The sequence below is a fragment of the Maylandia zebra genome, linkage group LG3, assembly GCF_041146795.1.
Source record: "Maylandia zebra isolate NMK-2024a linkage group LG3, Mzebra_GT3a, whole genome shotgun sequence".
NCBI classification, from domain to species: Eukaryota; Metazoa; Chordata; class Actinopteri; order Cichliformes; family Cichlidae; genus Maylandia; species Maylandia zebra.
In genome coordinates this window covers 21744800-21771424 of record NC_135169.1, presented here as the reverse complement: position 1 = coordinate 21771424, position 26625 = coordinate 21744800, and the positions used below count along the sequence as shown (strand labels likewise).

General features: G+C 37.6%; 1 protein-coding gene across 1 annotated transcript; it reads right to left on the bottom strand.

Moving 5' to 3' along the window:
• Positions 1–9015: 9015 nt before the first annotated feature.
• On the bottom strand, positions 9016–13980 carry LOC143416798 (uncharacterized). The gene is made up of 5 exons (XM_076882421.1): positions 13828–13980; positions 12983–13031; positions 12516–12875; positions 9849–9970; positions 9016–9759 (listed from the first exon to the last, which is right to left on the bottom strand). Exons 2-5 carry the CDS (start codon positions 13029–13031, stop codon positions 9703–9705), a joined length of 588 nt encoding a protein of 195 aa, XP_076738536.1. The 5' UTR covers positions 13828–13980; the 3' UTR covers positions 9016–9702.
• Between the last annotated feature and the right edge of the window lie 12645 nt (positions 13981–26625).

The window sequence follows — 26625 nt, the reverse complement described above, 5'->3', positions numbered from 1 at the left end:
TCGTTCACTGAATTCCACCTTTATACTGACTTTATACCATCTAGAAAAAAAGACAGCATAAACAGTGTGCTGTCAGTGTAGAGGATGGAAATCAGCCAGGACAACTCAACATCCACAGACATCTGGTTGAATTCAATTGTGTACATCCACAGCAGATTAGCTGATCACAGCCTGTACACTAAGGAAATCTACTGGAGCTCTTAATAGAAATTAGAGTCATAATTCTTCTCTCCACACTCAGCCATTACAATCTATTTTAGGGTTTCTCCACCTGCTGAATCCACTTTAACCCCTGACTGTACACATTTTCTAGTTTTGAGGCAAAGTCACCCTCTGCAATTTAGGTAAGAGAAAATAGAGTCATTTTTCTTTTTCTCTTCTCTTGTTCTACTTAACTGATTCAAGGTGAGTACTTAATGTTTTACTTGGGGATAGAATGGTATGTATGTGTGATGGTGATGGATTTCTTATTATGTATGAATTATGAACTTTTTTATGAATTATTATGTCCATTTTTAATATGTTTTTTGGACAACAGATGGACAACATACAGATGGTATGTTTACATTCATGTAATTTCTTTTTTACATGTATGTTCATTAACATGCACTGTCCCAAATAAATTTCAAACCACTTCACTGATCAACAGGTCATATAAACAGTGACTCAGAGGAGAACAAGAGCAAAGCAGCATTTCTCTTCTATTTAAACTATTTTGTTTCAGCAGTCGGAGCAGACTGAGCTTTTCTCACACTGACAAATGCAGCTGCTGTCAGGAATGCAGTTCACACCTTAATCATGGCTGAACAACTACAAACCAACACAAAAACGATAATTAGCAACAGTGTTGGTCAAGTTACTTGAAAAAAGTAATCAGTAACTAATTACTGATTACTTCCCCAAAAAAGTAATCCCGTTACTTTACTGATTACTTATTTTCAAAAGTAATTAATTACTTAGTTACTTTTTAAAAACACGATTTACAACCTGAATAGGTGATAAAGTGATAGATCTTTCAGCCCAATTCTACTTTATCTGCATAACCCATCATACAAAATCAAATGGAAAAGTCTCTTTTTAACTTGTTTTATTAGTTTTAATCTTTTAACTTTATGCACCAAGCAAAGATTTAATTATATGCAACATTCTCTGACTGGAAGAAATTGGTTTAACATTTAAACCTATTTTCTGCACATTCCAGCACATAAAATAAAATATTTTTTTGTGTTTACACTCACTCTTTCAAATAGATGCAAGTAAAACACAGCAGAAAATAAATAACATCAAACACTAGCGGTCCTGTTGCTCTATTTTCACCTGTAAAGCAGGAGTGGGGTAGGCGGAGGTTTGCCCTGGTGCAGGTGTGGCGCAGCGGTCAGTGGAAGAATCCGCGAGTTTCTCTGTGAATTTCCCATTACGTCGTTGCGCACTCGGTGCTTGCTTGGAAGTTTAGGGGTTTTTTTTTTCGCTGTAAAAAGAAGTTTTCTTCCCACGCACAATGGACACTAATGTTTTTGTCACTTTTTATGGAATCAAACTCAAAGTAAGGTCAGTACTTCCACGCTTTAAACGCTGCACGCTCATACTCTCTCCCGTACTCGATATATTATCCATTGTTGATCTGCACACAGCTGTTGTCACGAACGTCGCACTCGCTTACGTCACTGTCATGAGACATTCTCGCAAAAAAAAAATCACGGTTTTAGTAACGCAGTAACGCAGCGTTCCTACGGGAAAGTAACAGTAATCTAATTACCGCTTTTGCAATAGTAATCCCTCACTTTACTCGTTACTTGAAAAAAGTAATCGGATTGCAGTAACGCTACTGCCCATCTCTGATTAGCAACATAAACCAGCATCATGTGAACACACACATTACAAACAAATTTCTTGGTCTCATTCACAAAAACGCATCAGTTCCTGTGCTAAACGACAGCTTCATTAGAACTTATAACACATCAGATCATCATCATTTTCTTCAGTGTTCAGTCTAAATTTGTCACGATCTGAGGAGGCAGACCGTGCGGTGGTGTGTGTGGTGGACCCAGGTGCGAACACACGAGAGTAGACTGGAGTAAACTTAACTGAAAGCGAGCCTTTATTGTGGCTGGTGACAAGGAGTGCAGATAAGGCAGAAACGCAGTGACAAACTAAACTATGACTAAACTGGGAAAGTAAAACTAGGAAAAACTATGAAGACACAGGAAACCATAACTATGAATACTGTTCTGTCACCATGTAACCGGGTTCTGTTTAAATAGATTTTCCCTGAGAAAGTTACTCTTTAGTGCCCTCTTCTGGCACGACCTGGTGTAACATGCGCGACTCTGTCTCTGTTCGATGATGTCATCAGAAAGTGCATGTTATTGTTTGGGGAAAAGACTTCTCCTGTTCTCCGGTTCTCTGCTGTAGTGGCAATCGCCTCCCTTAAGATGGTCTTTAAGGGCATTGTCGGTATGTAATTCTGTTCTACCCTTACTAATGAACAAATCTACTTGAAGTAATGTGATTGCAGTGTTTACTTAATAGAAACGTTTGTAAAGAGAGGATTCGCTAATGCTTTTGGCTAAACAAGCAATTTGTGCTGTTATTGTGTATTTGTCCTCATCTGTGATTTCTAAGAGCATTTCATGTTGTTTCTCAGTTTTACCCTACTTCAACTGGCCTAAGTAAAGGGAGTGAAGTCAAACCCTCTTGTCTGCGTGGTCATTTTGAAGAGGAGTTTAGTCTGAATGTCGACTCTAGCAAGGCGTTAGAGGCAGAGGACATTACAAATACTAAGACTGGCTGTGACAACATGGAGGGTGGGAACACAGACGACACGGCACAGACTACATGAAACACAGAGACTAAATACACATGAGGGATGGTCAGGGGAAGTGGCCACACATGGGAGCACAGCTGACACACATGAACCTAATGACAGGACAGGAGAGGTGAAACTAAATACACTGACATTGAATACAGACTTTCAAAGTAAAACAGGAAACATGGAGATTAGACATGACATGAACTAAACATAACCACGCAGATATGACGCATGAGCTAAACTAGGGCACAAATGAATACAAAAGATACATATAAGAACTCAAACACTGGGTCACAGACCCAGCCCATGACAAAATTCACGTGGAGCTGTGTGTAATAAAGGGGAACACATCCATAGAATAAACACTTGTGTAAGTTGGTGAATGAGCAATGTTGAGTAAAGTTCTTTGAGTGGGAAAAGCACCCAGTCAGTTTACCAGTTACAATATAAACCATTCCCTGTAGTCTCACACTAACATCTGTGATAATGAGGAAACACATAAGGTTTCTGCAACATTTAGTGTTTAACTTCTAACAAAAACATGACAAAAATGATTTTACTGTAGAATCAGGCACAGGGAGAAATGGGAGCTACAAAGATAAAAGTCTTACTGATAATCACTGCTGTTGTTGCCTGTAATATGTTAGACAGGGGTCTGATCACATTTCCTTATGCAGCCATCATGCATATTTTTTGATGATTTATTTATTCTGAAAATGTAGACAAAACATTTGATAATATATATGTGTGTGTGTGTGTCAATAGAAAATTGTACTTAGTAGTCAGTATAATCTTTTTTTAATATAAGTCTGCAAATGATAGAATACTGCATGATGACCTTTTTATGATTCAGACTGTTGTTATAGTTCACTGTGACCCGTTATGCAGGGAAGGAGCAGTACCTGCTAGATAAGAGCTTAACGAGCAGTTTCACTTCGTGCCAGGTAGAGAAGCCTCTCCTGGCACACACGCACACACACACACACACACACACACACACACACACACACACACACACACATCCACATTCCAATGTAATAAACAAATGCACCTACTGTTGTATATAAATAAAGACCAGGGCAGTGGCAGAGCACGAGTCCTTGAGCCCTCACTCTCGGGTGCAAGTGCTAGTGATGGGATTTCCAGCTCTTTTTAGAGAACCGGCTCTTTCGGCTCGGCTCACTAAAAAGAGCCGGCTCTTTCAGCTCCGAACGGGCTCTTTAGGTTGTCTTGTTGCTTTAATTAATTTATTATTAACAACAATATTAAATTATGCACAAAAGGAATTACTAATGTAAAAAAAAGTGGTTTTATTTATATATGTTTATATATAAATATATACGGTGGTCCCTAGAAACAAAGCACATACAAACTCCAAAACACATTTCTAGCGTTAACTGAACTTCAAAACAGAGCTACCTAGATCACTTAAATTACACAATTGAAAGCATATGTGTATTGTTTGTGTATTTATACACAAGCACTCATATATATTCAAATAATTTAAAAAAAATGTTCACTTACCTGTTACTACAGGTAAATGAACATGTATATATATATATATTATTAAGCAAAAACATTCTGCTTAAATATTGAAAGACAGACTTCTTTCATGATCTTTAGTTTGTTTGTGGGTTTTGAGTTTTTCAGAGTGTCTTATTCTTGTTTGTAATTGGTCGCTTTCTGCTTGGTTTCATTGTGATTTTTATGTCCTTTGTTTTGTTTTGCTTTTTAACATATTTTGAGCTTCTGGAAGAAATAACAAATAACTGCCGTTTCAGGGTCTGAATCTGTAGCACTTAAAGGGCATGAAGCTTGTAAGTTAAACATAGCAGCAGTTACCCAGTCTGTTGTTTTCACGCACAGCTTTATTTGAAATAATTGTAATGGGAGATTTTAATGTCAACTGGGACTGTGAAAAGGGCAGAAAAACACTCAAGGACATAATGGAGACTTTGAACTTTACTCAACACATTGAACAACCCACAAGAATAACAAGACACTCTAAAACTAAAATAGATCTGGTTTTCAGTAATAAGCCCGAGCGAATTATTAAATCTTATAATTTTATCACTGGTATTTCAGACCACAATTTTATATTATTTTCTAGAAAACTTATAAAATCACGGGTTAAGAATGACTTTCAAAGTTCATCTAATAGGAGATCCTTTTATGAATTCATACCAAGAAGTCAGCGACAAAATGTAGCAGAAGCATTAGCATCAGTTAACTGGGAGCCTTTATTGTGTAGTGATGATCCACAATTCTGCAGCAGTCACTTCACTGACATTGTCAAGGATGTTATATCAACATACTCCATTAGAGGTCGACAAAAAAAAAAGACAACATCTAATTTGCCCTGGTTAAACAAAGAGTGCAAGAATTTAATGAAAACAAGAGATCAATTACTAAAGCAGTTCCTGAAAACAGGTCTAACTCTGGATAGACAGAGATTTACTTCAATGCGGAATAAAGTAACAAGAAGTTTGAGACAGGCCAAAGCAAAATTTTTTATAAATATAATTGAAAGAGCCAAAGGTAATGGTAAAATTATCTGGCAACACTTAAATAAATTACTTGGCCGTCATTCAAACAAAAGTAAAAACACAATTGAACTTTATGTAAATAACTCTATTGTTAGAGACCCTCTATCTATTGCCAGTAACTTAAACACTTTCTTTATTTCATCTGTTAAGGAGATCAGTCAGAGCTTTGACTCAGTCGTATGCTCTGATAATGTGAATGATGTTGGTCAAAATTTGTTCACCATCACTCATATTTCAGACACTGAAGTTGCTAAACTAATTACAGGTTTAAAACAATCAAAAGCACTTGATGTATATGGTATTAACACAAACTTCCTAAAGGAACATATGGATTTGCTTGTATGTCCAACAACTCATGTTTTGAATATGTCTTTCAAACACTCCATTGTTCCAACAGATTGGAAAATTGCTGTAGTTACACCAATTTTCAAAGCAGGTGTGAAGACTGACATGGCTAATTATCGCCCCATAAGCATACTTCCGGTCGTATCTAAAATAGCTGAGAAGTGGGTGGTTAAACTCCTCACTGCTCACCTAGAAAACACCCAACCCTCATTACATCCATTGCAGTTTGGCTTTCGGGCACATCACTCCACAGATACTGCCCTGTGTATGTTAGTGGAGAACTTGAAGAGCTTGCTGGACAAGAGTCCCTGTGTTGGAGCTGTATTTTTAGATCTGAGGAAGGCTTTCGACTCTGTAAACCATCAGATATTGTTGTCCAGATTGACTCGGTTTAATATCTCCAGTCAGGCTCTTCAGTGGTTTGCCTCATATCTCTCACACAGGAAACAGTGTGTGGTGTTGGATGGGGTTAAATCTCCATATTTAGACTGTGATACAGGGGTTCCTCAAGGATCTGTTCTTGGGCCCTTATTGTTCTCTCTTTTTATCAATAACTTACCCGAAGTCTGTCCAAATATATTTACTCAAATGTATGCAGATGATGCAGTTATATATACGCAAGCAAATAGTGTCCAGCAGGTGGCAAAAGATCTTACAGCTGCTTTAGCATTAATGCATAGCTGGCTGGAGGACTCATGCCTAATGTTGAACACCTCAAAAACTGTCTGTATGTATTTTTCAAAACGCCCCTTAAACTTGAAGCAGTCAAACATATTCCTGGATGGAGTAGAGCTTGAATTAGCTCCAGAATTTAAATATCTTGGGGTCATTCTAGACCCAACATTATCCTTCAAGAGTCACATAAATAAAGTGTCCCAGGTACTTAAATTTAATAATCGAAATTTTAATCATATACGTAATAATTTAAATATGAATGTTGCAAAAACTTATTTTTACTCAATGATCATCTCTCATATGGACTATTGTTTGACGTCCTGGTCACTTGCTTGTCCAACAACACTTATAACTATTGAAAACATTTATAAAAGAAGTTTAAAACTACTTGACAAAAAACCGACTTCCCACCACCACTGTCATGTGTTAAAAAAACATAAATTACTGAACTTCAATAACTTAGTGAAACTTAAAAGAGGGTGTTTAATATATAAAGTCTTACACTCCCTTGCTCCACCACCACTAAAGCAGTTCATTAGGCATAAAGAAAGCTCAGACAGGACCACTCGAGCTACAATCCGAGGAGACTTGTTTATACCCCACAGACGGACAGCATTTGGGCAGAACGTCCTCTCTGTCAAGGGAGGCCATCTGTGGAACAGTCTTCCTCAACCCATTAGAGAATGCTCGACATTCAACTTGTTTAAGGCAAAGGTTAAAAACTGGTTATGGACAAATCAAGTGTGTGATCATGTATGAGTTGTATAGTTTTAATGTTTTATTTGGGAACAGAATGGTGTGTATGTGTAAGTTTGGTGATGGAGTTTTTATTATGAATGAATGATGAATTTTTATGAATTATTATGTCTATTTTTATGCTTAAGGACAACAGATGGAAATTAGCCCTTGGCTATAATCTGGTATGTTTACATTCATGTAATTTTTTCTTTACATTTATGTTCATTAACATGCACTGTCCTAAATAAATAAATAAATCGTCTTGAGAAAATTTGGATTTATTAAACAAAATTGGAAAAAAGTGGAAAAGTACAAGTTGTCATCGAGCAAAAACGGGAGCTAGAAGCATGTAAATATAATAATAACCACTTCAGCCAAGAAGAGTGCCTGACGAGCCCAGTGGTAAGTAAGCTATTAAGACTCGACTGTACACCGTGTTCGTGTTTTCCTCCAAAACAATAAGTTCTGCTGCAGCAGCCTTTCAACACCTCTCTCTGTCTCTCGCTAGCAAAGTTGACCCACACAAATCTATTTTTCGGCTACGAGCCTGACACGGAACCCGACGTATTAGCCAGAAGTCCCTTTACTACGGTTCAGAGCCGCGGCCCTTCAGTAACAGTAATAAATCACAAAGCAATCGTACATTCATGTAGTTGTAAACAGCATGATAATATATTAAGTAATCCAAAGTATTCAGAATACGTTACTCTCATTGAGTAACATAACGGAATATGTTACAAAATACATTTTGGGGCATGTATTCTGTAATCTGTAGTGGAATACATTTTAAAAGTAACCTTCCCAATACTGCCGATGCCAAATCTCCAAAGCAAAGTCCTATATAGCACTAAAATACCTCGAAAAATGTATTCATGCTCTCATTACCTCTAGACTGGTCTATTGTAATTCCCTTTACTTGGGCCGCCAACACTCTCTCCTTCAGCGTCTGCAGTTGGTTCAAAATGCTGCTGCACGCCTCTTGACTGGTACTAGAAGGTACGATCACATCACTCCAGTTCTAGCTAACTTACACTGGCTCCCCGTTAAATACCGTATTGACTTTAAAATTCTCTTGATCACTTTTAAAATTCTAAATAACCTGGCGCCTAGCTACTTAACTGATCTATTGTATTTGTACAACCCAAAGAGAGCACTAAGATCTTTGAGTCAGTTACTCTTAGTGCAACCAAGGTCTCCAGAGGTGATTGAGCCTTTGCTATGCTGCACCTACACACTGGAATCTCCCAGTTGATATTCGCGCGTCTGAATCTATCCAATCGTTCAAAGTGCACCTAAAAACTTGTTTATTTAGTTTGGTTTTTGAATCTAACTAGTTTGACTTTCATCAAGTTTGCTTTGTGCAGTGTAATTGTCTTTTGTTCCCTGTTTGGTTGTTATGCTCTGTCTTAAATTTTATCTCTCTTGTGGTGGACTGTGAAGCACTTTGATGATCATTGGTCTTTTAAAATGTGCTATAGAAATCAACTTTGATTTGATTTAATTAAAGGCCGGTCCGTTAAAGTATTGTCAGACATAAACCAGTCAATGGTACAAAAAAGGTTGGGAACCGCTGGTATAGTTTCAAGTGTAAGTTAAGGAAAAGACATCTTGTAGCATTTACTTTGTTTTTAGTTTTACAGAAAGAAAAAGATGTCAATCATTAAACTATTGACAAAGTAAAAGCCTTAAACTTAATTCTGTCTCCAATGTTCATTGAAGCCATTAGCTGTCTGCCAAGTTGGGCAAAGGGAGGCACAATAAGGACAGAACACCTTGTATGAAATTAAGTGTTAGCAGTAACTGGAAATGAACCTTATCCACCAGTTCACAGTTCTCCATGCTCTGAGTTTTATAGTAAATGTTTTACTGTGAGTTTTGTAGAGGGATTTTCTCCTTTCTGATAGTTCTTACAACACAGAGAGCCATGTCTTGATTGATGATTTTAATGAGTACATATTGTAAATACATTTCTATAAGAAAACTTTTTTTTCAGAAACTCATAAGATAAGATCAAAGAAAAAAGTTATTTCACAACAAATATGATGAATTTTACTGCTGTCACTTCTTTTCTGGACACAAATGAAAAAAAAAATAAAAAATACACATGATGCAAAAGGCAGCTGTTGTCTGTTTACCTGCTGGAATTTAGTTTAAATCAAGGTTAATGAGATTCAGCATCTTCATAAGAAATTCAGGCTTTATATTGAAATACATGAATCCAGCATGTGCTTTAAATGTGCTGAAAACATTCAGAGCTGAAAATAAGTTAAATGAAGCCTCATAAAAATCTGTATACAGGCTACATCCAGAGTAAAATATTTTAAGTTTTCTCTGAGCTCACAGTTAAGCTGATGATGCTCAGGTGCAGTAAATTCATGCGACACACACACAGGAAAACATTAGTGTGCAGTAATTGTTTGACAATCGTGTAAGCTTGTAATTTAAGATATCTTTGGTTTAGAAAAACGATCTAATAAGGGGAAAAGTGAAGGGCCAGAGGGAGAACATATCTACAGTGGGTTTTACATGTCTGCAAGTTTTATTTGGTGGAATCAGTGAAAGATCATAAAACACATTCCCACAAATACTTTAAAGAGAAGATTGTGTGTGGTTTGATTTGCATTGGATCTTGTCTCCTTTCTTGTTCTGTAGATTTGAGACAAGAAAGACAAAGAAACAATGATGTAACTCACAGCAGAGGAAACAGTTCAGAATTAAAGATGAAACAAACTTACCTCTGCTAGCAGACGAGCCACAGTGTTTACTATGAAACCTATCATGACCATCACAGCACCAAGTATTATAACTGCTATGAGTGCAATTGTCATATAAAACTGAATATTCTCCAGTTTGCTTCCTGCAACAACAAAAAAAAAACAAAAACAGGTGAATTTAAAAAAAAGGGTTTTGAGCAAAAACATAATTATCTAGCCATGAAGTCTAGCAGAAACTTTAGCACCTCTTTATGTCATAAATTCATAGACTTTACAAAAGTGTTTGAAAGAAACACTTTTGCGTTGCATCGAGAAATGATCTGGAGAATAACCAGGTCCTACAGCATCCTGGAGATGTTTGTTTACCCACCTAAGAAACATCTGCCATGAGTCTAGTCACTGCGTCTGTACTGATAGTGGGATTTCAGACTCGTTCGAGATCAAGACGGGAGTGTGACAAGGCTGCGTTATTTTGCCATTCCTGTTTGTACTGGTTGTGGATTTCATCATGCAGCGTACACTGCGGGATGGCGAGCACAGAGTCCAAGGACATGACGGACGACAAATTGCAGATCTTGATTTTGCGGACGACATTGCGCTGGTTGGATCTACTCAACGCTCCATTTGTGACCGCCATGCCAGAAAATGAAGCGTCAAAGATAGGACTGCGGATCAGTGCTGCCAAAAGCAAAGTCATGTGGATCAGTTATGCCAGAGCGAATACTCTGATACTCATTGGCCACCACCTGCTTGATGAAGCTATCAGTTCACATATCTGTACAGTGTGATATAACCGGACGGTGGCTGCCCACATAACAATTAAAGAAAGGATTTGTTGCCCGGACGTTGAACTGTGTGCTGTTGGACTATATATATATATATATATATATATATATATATATATATATATATATATATATATATATATGTGTGTGTTAGAGGTGGGAATCACCATACATCCCACGATACGATATTATTGCAATTTTTTAAAATATTTTGATTCTGTACATAAAGGTAAACTTTGTCAATATTCATTTTATCTAATATCAAAGTCTCACACTCAGTCTTTCTCTCATTTCAGTCAGTTTTATTGTTGACAAACTGAACGGTTTGTATTACAGTCTAGTCCAACTTAACTGAATGCAACCATCTGGTACAATTATAGCTATTCTGAACTATGCAATTTATGAAAACAATGAAGCCCCTTCAGCAACTGAAGAATTTGAAAGTAAATTAAAACAAAATATAATTTTACATTAAATAAAAAAGTTTTAAACTTAATTAAAATAAAACTAAACTGGCATGTTTATTGCTGCCAAAAAAAAGTTAAACACATTTGGACAGTGAAGGAATGTCAGGATTCTTGCTCAGAAAAAGGATCAACATGCTCTGAAGTCAGAACATGTTCCAGTCCACAAAAACTTTTTTTGTAACAAAATATCGATTTCTGCTGTCCCTGTATCGATACATTATTAGCAAACAAAATATCACAATACTACACAGTATCGAATTTTTCCCCCACCCCTAATATATATGCAGGTATACACATTGTTTATGTTGTGTCTATTTCTTACTTAATGTAGTGTCTGTCTTTGTTACTGTTAAACTGAAGCACTGTAACCAAAATAATTTCCCCTAGGGATCAATAAAGTATTCTGATTCTGATTGCAATTTGAACCCGGTTTTGAGGTCGACAACCACCTCGATATTATCCTAAGTCCGTTTGTTCAATACGACAGTTGACCGATGGCTATCTATGCGAGTGAAACATGGACGTCGACGGCAACAATCACCCGACGATTGAATGTTTTCCAACAGGATTCTCAAGATTTCGTATCAAGATCATGTTACCAACGAGGAGGTCCTTCAGCGCACCGCCTCACGACCACTAGCGGACGTGGTATTGAGGCAATGATTTTGTTTTGCTGGTCACGTTCTTTGCTTACATCCGGAACAATTACCGAAGATAGCCATGTCGTGTGAGTCCCGCGGTCCCGCCCCGATCATAAGCCCGCTACTCAAACCCAGTCTCGTGTTCCCCTGTTTTCCCGGCTCGCTAGTAATTTTCTCCCCTTTCTGTTGCAGCCTCCCACGGTCCCGATTCTGGCTTCCATGCGTCATTTATTTCCCTGGGTATTCTTCAGTTCCTCGCTTGCTTCTGTAATTCCTCCGGGTCACCTTTTGTTAATATAATAAACCATTTTTCTTGCTCACATTTGAGTCTGCTTCTGGATCCTTTTTGTGTGTGCACGCTTCGGCATATGACAAGATGTGGCTGCAAACCGAGCTTGTTGGCGATCCCTTGCCGCCCAATGAACCATCTGGCGCAGAAGGAACTAAGTAACTAAGCTAAGTAAGTATTTCATAAATTGTGGATTGTTGAAGACAAGGCATACTGAAGGAACAAACACCAAGTCCTGCATGAAGGCTATTATGAGGTCTAAAATACAAAAGATATATATATAAAGATATACAAATAGAAACTGAGATGAAAGACCGGACTATTTTATATACATGAGGTGATCAGGGAATTGTACAAAGACAGTAATAGGGCTATCCACACAGCAGAGGAAGTAAAACTAAACACTAAGTAGGTATAGAGGAAATAGGAAATAGTTAATTAGTTTTTTTTTTATTTTCAGCATTTCACATGTTACTAGACAGGGACAATTTTAATAATCTACTTACGAATGACATTAAGTCGAGATCTTCCAACACCAAAGCCATAATCTGTCTTCACCTCACACACGTACAGACCCGAGTCATTACTCCTGAGTCTGTGCAGTTGAAGTCTGATTCGTCCTTCTCTGAGGGCGTCTTTGTCGCTCTGAACTCGTCCTGAAAACATTTTATCCTGAGACTTTGACACCTCAACACCATTATTGACATGATAGAGGACAAAGTGTTTATGTTGAACTACATGGCAGCAGACAATTGAAAGAGTTTTGGAGGATCCTTCAGGTTTGGTGGTGAACGTCCACTCCATTATGATGTCATGGTTATTGTCTGCCTGATAGGAGGTCTGTGTCACATTGACTACAAATGATCCTGTTGAGGAGACAGAGAGGGAAAGAGAGGAGCAGACACACTGAGAACTGCAACAAATCTGTTGTTGAGCTTTATTTGGAGTTCATAAAGTGAAGCTGTAAACTAACCAGAGACACATGAGGTGAGGATGATGAGCAGCAGGATCCTGCAGATCATCTTCTCCATGTGAGAGGAGACAGAGGTGAAGAGTCATCAACACATGAGGTCAAAGGTCAGTCAGTACAGCAGAAGAAGGAAAATCAACAGTTTGACTTCATAAGATTAAAAATCAGACCGTTTTTCTGCAGTAAGTTTTCGATGCACACAAAGAACAGCAAAAATTATAAAATAGTGAATAATTCAATAATTTATAATTTAAAAAACCTGAATGTAGCCCTGAAAATATTTCTAGGGTTGTACATGTAATTTTGGTAATACAACTCTTCTTGTTGGATTTCATCAACACAGAATGGAGATAAGTGACTTCCTGCATTGGGCGTGTCTGGTTGAATCCTTGCATCAGTCTATTGTTCCATGTTGTCTGAAAATGTGTCAGTTTGACCTAAACGTTGCAAGGACATCATAGAGGGACCCTGATCATGAAAAGCACCATGTGGCTACATGACATAAATGCAAAAATAAATATGATTTTCATTATAGCATAAAGTTCAGTAAAACTACTTTCTGTGTGGCTGCTCTTGCCACAAAAGTAACATCAAACCTGAAAGCTGTGTAAAAAGCAGCTTATTAATGATGAATGAAAAGTCTCAAAAACTGGTGAGCAGATCAAAAATCTGTTCAGAGGAGAAAGAGATTTAAACTTGCACAATAGTCTGACAGCCTTACATTTCACTTTTAGACCTGTTGTTTTTAAATGCACTCAAAGACGATTAAGAAAATACACACAAATACATAATACACACAAACAATGCAGAAGGAAACAGAGAATATATGAAAAGGATGAAATTCATACTTCTGTCGTGTCCTGTTGTTCTTTCAGTTACTCTCTTCAACGACTTCAATTCTGGTGCACAAATCCAAGACTGAGTATGCTTTCTGTTTTATTCTTCGTGAAGTAATTTCATGCCCACAGGAAATCTGATCAGTTAAACAATGCTGTGCTGGCCAGTCAGCATTCTTCTCTTTCCTTATCTATAGCTCACTAGCGACTCACCTTTGTTTTTAGTTCCCAGGGAACAGCCCACATGTGTACACACATAGCACGTAAACTGGTTCTGATCAGGTGACTGGACTTATTTAATCTTTAAGTCAGACTGTTGTGTGTTTCTTTGATTTTATTTATTATAACAGCTATTCACTTTTCACATGCACTATAAGAAACATAAATTCTTCCTCTGTGTAAAATGCTTTATTTGTTCCCCACAGCGGAGCAATGATCTGAATCCTTTGGCATCTTTTGTTTTACGTTTTGAAAAACTGAAATCATCTAGTAAATCAAAGCACCAGCTAAACAAGTGCCACATTAAATTTGCATTAATCTGAAATGTTTTCCATTTACTGATAGTTCCACATGGTTGTGTGTGAGTGTGTGAGTGGCCTTCATGGCTCTGCATAGTCAAAGGTTGCTGATCTGGTCTGGTCAGTGTGAGGGAGCTGTGTGATCATAAACTCTGCAACTGTCCAATCAGAAAAGCAGAAAACCGAAACTTGTGTAGAGCACTAGTGTAGGATTTACTTTGCTTTTTATTTTCATCCTGAGTGCTAGGCAGGCACGTGCAGGGTGGGGGTGGGGGCAGATGGGGCTTGAGCACCTGCCCCTTTCCTAATTGGTGCCTTCTAAAAATTAATAATTAAATCTGATTGTTAGATTAGGCTAATGCATAACAATGAGTGCTGCAGCCTGGTGCACAGCAGGCTGCAGCACTCAGAGAAAATCATTACCAAAAATGACCCACCAGAATTTGTGTTTTATATTGGATGTTGACTCTAGACATGATGTGTTACTAATCTTATTGTAAATTTAAGTTTATTGCTTTTGTGTTTTTCAAAGGTTGTTATTCAAACACTAGGCAGTTTCAGTGATGCTTAATAACGCGTTACTCTGAATATGACCACATAACAGTAGTTAGTAGTTATCCATAACAGTAGTCAGATTAAAGTTACTTGTTCAAACCACTGTGCATTACTATTTTTTTAAGCAAAAAGATTTGGTTTCTTCTTTTCGTCTCGGCGGATGACAAACAAATACGTGTCGTGAAACGTCACATAAGCGACAGGTCACGTTTCCCGCTCACAAGCAGCCAGCGACATAAAAAAGTGTAAACAACAATGAGAGAGAGATGCTCCTTCTTTAGCTGGAAATATAGTCACTATTTTGAGTTTTTGTCAACTAAAGATTTCAATATTAAGGTTCATTGTAAAATGGCCTGTATTTGTATAGCGCTTTACTCAGTCCCTAAGGACCCCAAAGCGCTTTACACTACATTCAGTCATCCACCCATTTGCACACACATTCACACACTGGTGATGGCAAGCTACATTGTAGCCACAGCTGCTCTGGGGCGCACTGACAGAGGCGAGGCTGCCGGACACTGGCGCCACCGGGCCCTCTGACCACCACCAGTAGGCAAACATGGGGTTACTATCTTGCCCAAGGATATTTGGCATGCAGCCAGGTGGCAGCCTGGGATCGAACCACCGACCTTCTGATTAGTTGCCACCCCATTGTACACTCTGTGTTGACGAAAAATTTTTATCTACCTTCAAAAACACTACGTCAAACTTAAAGAAACATTTGCAGTCGCAGCACGGCACAGTCAAACTCACAGAGAGAGTCCCACCAAGTGGTCTGAAGCAGAGAGCCATGACTTCCACAGAAGGTCCTACACCACCCAAACAACAAAAGTTGGACTTTGGTGCAAAACCAGTCAGTGATGAAGAATTGAAGAAGTTGGTCGCGCAGTATATTGTAGAAGAAATGCTACCTATAAACACTGTTGGCTCGCCCTCGTTTCTTGCCATAATAAAAAAGATCCCTACTTCTGTTAATGCCGAGCTGCCTCACCGAAAGACTTTTACTTCTTACCTGGAGAAGGAGTTTACAGAAATGGAGAGAAATCTGAAGGCCGCACTGAATGAGATTGACTTTGTTTCAACTACTGTGGATATTTGGACTGCTAACAACAGAAGCTATATGGGAGTAACATGGATCAGTAGAACCACATTAGAGCGCCGCAAGGTTGCATTAGCATGTAGGCGAATTCGTGGTAGACACATGTATGATGTCATTGGTAAAGAAATCAAAAACATCCACTCCTCTTATGGATTACTCAACAAAGTAGTTGCAACAGTTACTGATAATGGATCCAACTTTGTTAAGGTGTTTCAAGTTTATCATCCTGTCACGGAGTCCGATGATGAGACAGAGGAGGAAGAGTCCACCCCCAAAGATGATGATGTCACTTTTTCAGATCTGTCATAAATCCTGAGAAGCTGAGAATGAAAATGATGGTCAGCTGTCTCTTCCCTCGCACCACAGGTGTGCTTTGCACACCATCAACGTAATTTCTTCACGTTATGTGGAGAACAATCAATGCAGAGAGCAGAGCTGTGTATAGGAGCAGCACAGCAAAATGCACAGCTCTTTGGACCAAATCGAGTAGATCTACACTTGCATCAGAAACAGTGGAAGAAATCAGCAAAAGAAAGCTCCTAATATCATCCACTGGGTGGAATTCCTTTTTTGATCCTGTAAAGAGAATTGCAGAAATCCCTATGGGTGAGCTGAGTGCTCTGTGCACAAAGCTAGGACTGAAATGCTTCAAAGATCAAGAATACCAGTTCCTGCATGAGTACTGCATGGCCATGAAACCTCTGACTGCAGCAATGGATATTTTACAAGGTGACTGTCCATATAGAACTTTACTACCAACACTTGAAGTTCTGATTCAGAAGACCCTGGTTGTGATAGATGCCCTAACCATGATGAATGCAGGCCTTCCAGATGCCATTGTACAGGTACGCTCCATCTTGAAATTAGTCAGATTTTTGGCGTCATTCAATTCACAAACATGGAACAGAATATTAATTATCATTGAAAAATAAGATTAAAACAATTAAAATGTTTATAAGTAACCTAAAACAAAATTAAATCCATAATATTGATCTCATATTAGGCATGATTTGCAAGTAATTCAATAACATAATAAATTGTAGGCATAAAAATATCGATTACATTCTTTAGGCTATTCAGTCTCATTTCGCCAGTGTGCTGGACGACAAAGATGCCCTTCTCGCAGCTGCCAGTTGTCCAAAATTCAAACTCCGATGCAGAGATGCAGGAAGAAGGGAGCGAGTAAAACAGCTTCTGACAGCAGATTGTTGCACCACTGCTCCTGTTGCAAAAAACCCTGCCAGTGTGCTCAGTGCTACTACATCTAGCAGCCAAGGTGAGATGGACATTTTCACTTTTGAGGCAGAGCCAGAGGAGGAGACCTATTCTGCAGAAAAAGAAGTCATGGACTACCTGATGTCAGGCTATGACCTTCAGATTCTGCATAAGTTTTCAAACATAAAGACAACTTTTTAAAAGTATAACACTCCAACCCCATCAAGTGCTCCTGTGGAGCGACTTTTTAATCTGGGAGGTTTGGTGCTCACACCTAAAAGAAATCGACTTTCTGACAAAAGGTTTGAGAAGCTTCTGTTAATGAGGTGCAATCACTGGTTTACTCCCTCCACTCTACTGTTTCCCCCATAACATGCGATGACAACATATACTGAAAAAAGAGAATAGGGAATCCAATTTAAATAACTATTTACAAGTAATTGAATTAAGTTTATCAAAGTTATTTAATAAACTTATTAAAGTTGTCAATTTGATTAACTTAAATTAACTATTTGCAAGGAAGTAAGGCAATTTATTTGTTGGACCTGCAGTCTCTTTTTTTCATAAGATTAGTCCAAATTTACAAAAGTGGACAATAGTGCTTACATGTGGATGGTATAAAAATTATCTTAAGGGAAGTCAAGAAAGACTCTTGGTTTTGTTTTGTTTTTATAAAAAGTATTTATGTTAAATGAAGTCAAGAAAGAGTTCCTTTTTTTTTAAAGCATTTATTTAAATTTCAGTCAAAAAAGACTCTTATTTTTTATTTTAAAAAAAGCATTTATGTGAAATGAAGTCGACTTATTTTTTTTATAAAAAGTATTTATGTTAAGTGAAGTAACAAGACTGTCTTTATTTTCATACAAACAAGTATTTCTGTCAGGAAAAAAGTTCAACTTCAACTGTCAGGAGATATATTGTTGACATTACTGTTTAAATACACTTCCAATAAAGTGAGTATTGGCAAAACCAGTTGATGTTTTTTATGTCGAGGCAGTGTTATTGGCAGCTTCTGAAAATAACTAATAAAGTAACTAGTAATCTAACTGAGTTACCTTAAAAATAAAGTAATCAGTAAAGTAACTAAGTTACTTTTGGAAGGAGTAATCAGTAGTCAGTAATATATTACTTTTTCAAAGTAACTGTGGCAACGCTGGGCATTTTGGCATATCTCAGTGCAGGCTACACTGGTTAGTCTGTAGTACTGTGGTGAAGTTTACAGTCATGCTCTGTGTTGGGCTGATGCAGAGAAGATGTGATTAATATGAGGTTGCATCAAAACCAGTTTTTTAAAATTTAGTTGATGATACTGCCCTGGTGTTGGAAATGAGCCGTGCAGGTTACTTAACATCTCTTTGACTTCATTTTCCTTCCATTGTCCAAAGACGCACAGTTTGTGGGGTTAAGTTAATTGTTCGATTTTATTTATAGTGACAAATCATAACAACAGTTGCCTAAAGGCACATAAGGTAGACTGTACAATAATACATGCATAATAATACATATACAGAGAAAAACCCAACAACCATATGACCGCCTAAGAGCAAACGACAGTGGGAAGGAAAAACTCCCTTTTAACAGGAAGAAACCTCCTGCAAAACCACAATACTTTGCCCCACATTACCCACATTGCATCAATCTTGAGCTTTCTCAATGTTTCACCTTGAGTAGGTTCAATAGCTGCAGCCTAAGCTCGGGTTACAGGAGCTCACTGCCCTCAATAACTGCACCTTCCACCCCCCGATGGTACCCAAGCTTGTGGTATCAGAGCGGTTTTGTGTGTGCGAGGCGTTATCTGCATTTGAGTTGCAGACCTTTTGAGTGCTGTATCTGTGGTTGATGATGAGAGATAGATATTTTTTTTCCACTGTGTTCTTCAGATCCTCCTGCACAAGACGAGCTGAATGATGGCAATTTTTTCTTTTCTCTACTGTTAGGTTGCCCCTTCTTGCTAATGGAGTAAAGTTTTAGGGTCTCTACCAACTACTGTCAGACAAGGTTTATCACGTGTACATTTCTGGGTGGTCTGAACATGTTTGTAGTCTCCCTTTAATGGCTGGTTGCAATATTATAAAAAACGGGTTTAATCATTAAAGATGAGTTTAAGCTTGCAGCGGTCTCAGCAATACTTTGAGTCTGATCACTTAAATAAAGTCAAAAATACACTTCTCATCATATCATATCAGATTTTTTTTTTTTTTTTTAACATTTTGTCCTATAAATTCTGTTTCTATGGTAGGATTTTGGTCAAAATATTATTGACGAATTACCTCAAAGTCTGTTATAATCTGCTAATTACTAATCTGCGGACCACTGTGTGGGATAACCCATGAACTAAGATAATAAACTTCATTAATAATAATAAAACACATTCATATTAAATAAAGGTTTTTATGTGATAGACTGGCAACCTGTCCAAGCTGTACCCTGCCCCTATTAACCTATCATCCGCAGCCCAGATAAAGATAAGAGGATGGGTGGATTGGAAGTTGCTGTAAATCCATTGAATGTTTTGTTGAACATAATGTAATATGAACACAACATGTACTACAGACATAAGTTACATTTGTTCATTCAACAAGATTAACATTGGTGTAACAAACAAATATTTTACTAGTTCATGTAACAAGACTGACTTTTGATGTGCCAAAGTGTTTAAACAATATAACATGAATTTAAATATATTTAATACATCATGTAGTATTCATATGTTGATTCATGATTTTCTTCCGTTTTTTTTTTTTTTTTTTTGTTCTACTGCAGAATATTTTTAAGGTTATCAGCTATAAAAATTCAGGCCAGGAAAATCTCCTTCACGTTTTTCTGTGTTTTATCCTCAGTTACTTTGACACAAAGGCATCTGCTGTGATGTTCACACCTCTGAAGTCTCAGAAGTGTCAGTACTGATAAATGATCAGAATTATAATATTTCTGACTCTCTAAGGCAGAATTGAATCGAATCAAATTTTGGAACGAATCGAATCAGGACCTTGTGAATCGGAATCGTTTCTAGAAATCAGTGACCATATCCAACCTTACTGCATGTGTTGATACATTATTAAATTAGCAGAGAAGAGAAGAGAAAAATAATGTTGGTGTTCATTTTGATTGTAACAAAATTAAGAATAAACAAACAAAGCGTATTTTCACTTACACTTTCTGTTGTAAATTCTGCAGTTTTCTGATTAACTGTGTAGAAGTTAGTTCTGTTACAGTTTTAAAACTCATAATATCTATTACGACTTAATTATGCATTCTCCTCTTTTTGTGGTGACGTTGAATGGTAGCTAATATATCACTCTTTTTCATTTAATAAAATTTAATGAGGATTATTTTAGTGTGCTTTAAAGACATGCAGCTTTACATATTACCTACTACTAAGGAAATATGTCATGCAAAAGTAAGATCAGAGTAGGAGTAGAGGTGAGACAGTGACAGATGATGCCTTTAATGTCTCCGGTTTATTTGAATATACAAAATTCTGCACATCATTTATGTGTGTGTGTGTGTGTGTGTGTGTGTGTGTGTGTGTGTGTGTGTGTGTGTGTGTGTGTGTGTGTGTGTGTGTGTGTGTGTGTTTATGTCAAAATAATTGTCATTGCTGTCATGTTTTTTCCCAGTTTGTCATTGCCACAGTTTTTAATAGAACTAAACTATACTTGAATTGAATGCATTGAGACAGATAGTGGAGTCGGGCTGGACAATGAAATGAAATAAAAAATAGAAATCTGTCTTGTCTTAAATTGATTTAAATGTGAGATTTATTCATCATGCAGCACAATTGCAAATGATTTTTATTTTCACTGATTGAATCTGATATGGTATAACCTTTTATAATCTTTTGTCCCAAAACGTGACTGTCCCAGATGTTTCTCTTACATTTTGCTTGACAGACATTGGCACACTGAAAAATGATGATTAACAGGCTTCTACCGTTCTACCTTTAAAAGCCGGAGAGCAGTCAAATGGCTGGTAGGCTTTTAGCTAAGCTTTAGCTTCAGCCAAGTGGAAGCTAAATTGGCTAGTCATTCATATGTATATTAGGTTGTTACCTGGGAATTCTGGAGGGAGGGGAGTGGGGGTGTGTGATTGAGGGGGTGGGGGAGCTGCTAAAAGCTGTGAACTTACTTCCTTTTGTGTTTCATCTTGAAGCATTCTCAATCATCCAGGGAAATAAATCTCCAAAAGTCACCAACTTGGAGTGTTTCAGTTTGCCATCTTAGGGAGAAATCAACACACATGGGTGTATGTCCTTTGTTGCTGAGATTTATTGATGAAAACAGTACAAAAAACCAACCATTTGCATACATATTTACAAATAATAATAAAAAGTGAGTGAATACATTTCAACATTTTCAGCAATCACTCACAATCCTGGCATCCATCACATCCACGCCACACTTTGTTTTGTTGTAAAGGGTGACAGTGTTTATTAATTATTAATTATCTATTAAGACTCGACTGTACGCTGTGTTCGTGTTTTCCTCCAAAACAATAAGCTCTGTTGGAGCAGCCTTTCAACGCCTCTCTCTGTCTCTTGCAAGCAAAGTTGACCCAGACAACAAACTAAAGCTATTTTTCGGCTACGAGCCCGACACGAACCCGCCGTATTAGCCAGAGGTCCCTTTACTACGGTTCGGAGCCGCGGACCTTCAGTAACAGTAATAAATAACAGCAATAGTACATTCACGTAGTTGTAAACAGCATGATAATATATTAAGTAATCCAAAGTATTCAGAATACGTTACTCTCACTGAGTAACGTAACGGAATACGTTACAGAATACATTTTGGGGCATGTATTCTGTAATCTGTAATGGAATACATTTTAAAAGTAACCTTCCCAACACTGCTTATTTATTATTGCTAGAAATTGAGTTCATTCTTTTTTCCACTGGCAGGTGGGATGGAGGCAGAATTTATCCAGGGAAGAGCAGTTTTATTACAAAGTATTGCACCTCATAAATCTGAAATCTGTGTCTTTTCACCCTCCCTCCCTCATTAGGGCCCGTGTGTCTTGCTAATGTTTACTTACATCTGTCATTTTTTCCTTTCTCGTTTACTGATTTGCTCCAGTCGCCACAGAGAGCGCTGTATGGGCATCTCTCAGTGTCTGCGCTAGGATCAGTTGCGCAGGCAACAGTTCACCTGTGGAGGGTAACTCACTATTGCCTCTTCACAGGGAAATGATGATCTGGGTCTTTTTACTTTTAAAATCATTTATTTTAAGATTTTAGTTGTAATTCAGTAAACTATCATAACCCTAGATGGAACACGATGTAATCCTGGGCCACTTTGGACCACAGAAGACCTAGATTCTCTATCCTAATACAGGCTATTCACAGCAAACCATATATTTATCCTCGTGATAAATTAAAATTGGCAAATAAAATATCAGTGATTCCAAAATCTCTGCTTAGAAAATCTTTTAGATGTTTTTTTTTTAATTTCCATTCATTGTGGTGTTATAGAGACAGGAGATTAAAATAATTATCTCTTTGAATCACGGCTCACTGGGAAAACCTAAGTCACATCTGCAAATCAGTGTACACAAAAATGACAAGCAGCATTCACACAACAAAGATAAAATATAAAACTGAATGTGTAAAATCAAAAAGTTTATGAATTTAGTGTAAATTCCATTTCATTGTCAAGTCCCCATAAAGAACTGATGTTGATGGACGCTGCCAGAGAAATACTTAAGTGGAGCTCTGCACAAGATTAAGCAGGTGGCCAAAGATAGTTGTCCGCTGTCTCTCTGTCTTTCTTTCTTATGCGCTTTGATATCTACAGTCAGTCTTAGAAATATATCTGACAAGTGGGATGGAGGCAGAATTTATCCAGGGAAGAGCAGTTTTATTACAAACTATAGCACCTCATATCATATCTGAAATCTGTCTTTTCAGGCAGCCAGTTTCATTTCCAGAAGTGAACAAACGTGTGTTTCAGCAAGACTGCAGCCTCCATAAACCTCTGTGAGTGGACTTCATCCTTATATCAGAATACTGATTCACCTTCGGCTGCCTCTGAACTTCACGTTGTTAGATACTTGCTCCCTCATCAGCTCTGCCCGTGTTTGAGCCGCTAATATGCGCTGTTATAGCTCGTCACTGAAATGACGTCTAAACATGTTTGTTCAGATAAATCCGTTAACTGAGTGCAATGTTGGGCATCTGCGGGTTTTTGTGATTCTGTCTATTGTGCTAATTTGCGCTGCTCACTAAGTTAGTGTCAAGTAATTAATGAGCTCAGTTCTGCATGAAGTAACACGAAGAAAACAACATTACAACATTAGGAAATTGCTGCGGTGCTTCAGTGCAAACATACTGTTATAAATTACGTTTAAATAGACATGAAAATAAAAATAAGAGTAAGAATTAAAAGTGCTAAGTAGATAGATATATACATGATATATACATGAGTGCAGGTGGTGATCAGTGCCAAACATGGAATGATGCAGTGAACACAGCGTAGGGTCATGTGTTAGTGGTGGGAACAGTCATGCGGTTGTTGTTCATGTGTCCGACAGCAGAGGGGAAGAAGGAATAACTCGTCCCAAATGCATTATACCAGAAGTAACCAGCCTGTTTTTAAAATATAAGGAGTAGAAAGTACAGATATTTGTTTTAAAAAATATAGGGGGTAAAAGTAACAAGCAGTCAAAAAAATGCTCAAGTAAAGTACAGATACCTGAAAATTGTACTTAACTACAGTAACAAAGTATTTGCACTTTGTTACTTCCCACCTCTGGAATCAACACATAATTTAATATTTGATACAGTCAGAATAACACATTTTACTTTCAGAGCTGTTGCTTTTAAATGATCTCAAAGAGGATAAAAAATAACACAAAAATACATAATAGACACAAACATAGCAGAAGGAAACATACAGTATATGAAAAGGATGAAATTCATACTTCTCTTGTGTCCTGTTGTTCTTTATGAAACTCTCTTCAACAATTTGAATTCTGTCGCTCAAATTGAGGACTCTGTGTGCTTTCTTTTTTGTGCTACGCAAAGTATTATGCTCACGGTAAAATACCTGATCAGTGAAATGATGACATGGTGATCAGTCAGCATTCCTCTCTTATCTATAGCTACTGACTCACCTTCATGTTTTAAGTTACCGGGCAACAACCCACATGTGGCTGTACACACAGCACATAAACTGTTTCTGATCAGCTGACTGGATTGATTTCATCTGCAAGTCAGACTGTTGTGCATATATTTGATTTTAATGATGAGAATAGTTGTAGTGGTATGAAAACAGTTCCAGATTTTTAGTAGAGAAGAAGAAAAGACAAGGAGGAGGTGGCTTGCACGAATTGGTCTGTAAGGGAGAAAGATGAAGTGCAATTTAAAATACACAGAGTGGAGGCTGATCAGCTTGAAGAGGGCAGGCAGAAAGATGATTGGACTAGAGCAATGCTATCGGCATTAAGTTTTACAGCATGGAAAAGTGAAAGTGATGTAATCAATCGACCAGCAGCCAAACACTTGGGAAAGCACACTGACGGGTGATTGCAGATCTTCCTTAATGAACTTACACATAAGCTTCATTTAGCTAAATCTCCAGCATCTCCAACAACAACCTTCAAATGTTTTGACAAGGTTTTAGCAGAGTCAGACTAATAAAGTGTTTTTGGATCCAGAAGCTGTTTGAACAGTTTGTTCCCAAAATATGTCCACATCTGAATGTGTGCCTCATGAAAAAAACCAAACTAATAAATATGCCTGAACAGAAATGTGTAGAAGCTGTCAGGCAGTGAGAGCACAAAATGAAAATATGCAAACAATCTTTTCTTTTTCTCTTCATTAACACGTGACTGTGACAGTCAGCCAATACAGACACAAAATGAAGCAGCAGCACCTGAAACCAAACATTTCCTGAAATAAAAATGTAACTAAGATGAGGTCATGTTTATCCACCACAACACACATTTTAAAAGTTCAATTTGAATCAAATCTTTTTGTTAAAACAAACAGAAGTCTGAAAATATCAGAATCTGATTTACTGCTTGTCACGTGGACTATAAAAGCAACAAAAGTTCTTCCCCTGCAATGCTTTATTTGTTCCCCGCAGCAGAGCAATGACCTGAATCCTTCTACATCTTTTTTTCATGTTTTGAAAAACTAAAATCATCTTGTAAATCAAAGCAGCAACTAAACAAGTGTTGCATCAAATTTGCATTATTCTTAAAAGTTTTCCATTTACTGATAGTTCCACATGGTTGGAAATGTGTGAGTGAGTGACCTTCACGGCTCTGCATAGTCAAAGGTTGCTGATCCGGTCTGGTCAGTGTCAGGGAGCTGTGTGATCATAAACTCTTCAACTGTCCAATCAGAAAGGTTGTGTACAACAACAGGTCAGGATTTACTGTGCAGGACTTCTCTTGGACTGATCTTTATTTTCCTCCTGAATACTGCGCGCCATATACTGATAACTTTGAGTGTTGTCATGTGACCAGTAAAGTACAAGAAAACTGGACCTGAATCACCATTAAAAGTCACAATAGATAAAATGGAAAGAATGCAGGATGGTGGCTCTGAATTTGGGTGTTATTTGTTAGTTACACGTCTGTTAAAAGTATCTTTTAGTCCATTTAAAAAGGGGACACATCCATAGAAAAAAAGCACTAATATAAGTAATATAAGGTAAACAAGCTATGTTGTGTAAAGTGCGAAGACCCAGACTCCCTTTTTATTGTACTCCAAGTGTTTGAGTTATATTAAAAATTTGATAAGATTTAATTAGCTCAGCCTAGGTTGTTCTCTTTGAAAGTATTTTGAGGTAAGGTAAAACAAAACAAAAAAAGACTTCAGTATTACCCTTTTGTCAGTTGAAACATGGTGCCACCTTGTGACTGAAAATCATTTCTGCAGCTCTGAAAACCTTAAAATGTGAATCAAAGTGCAGGTTTTCCTTCTGGTTGTTTCCATTGCAGTGGTTGTAGTTCTTGTAGTTTTGCTCAGTCAGTGTAATAATCTAGATCAGACAGGCTCACATGTTGTGATGAGTGAATGAAGTCAGACTGTAGATTTTCCTTCTTCTAGCTGTACTGATTGACCTTTGACCTCATGTGTTGATGACTCTTCACCTCTGTCTCCTCTCACAGGGAGAAGATGATCTGCAGGATCCTGCTGCTCATCATCCTCACCTCATGTGTCTCTGGTTAGTTTACAGCTCTCTTTTTTAATTTTTATTTAGAGCAACATTCTTGGAAACCTTTTGTTATGACCAGCAGAGGTTCTTTCCCTTCAGCACCCTCTGCTGGTCATAGTGGGATTACTCACAAGCTTATATTAAAGCGGTGTTTTTTTATGTTCCTGTGGGTGGCCTGCAGAATATGCTGTTTGTCGGCTTAGATGCCTTTTAAAACATTTGTGCCTTGGAGAGTTATTGCTTGTGAGTATTAATGATA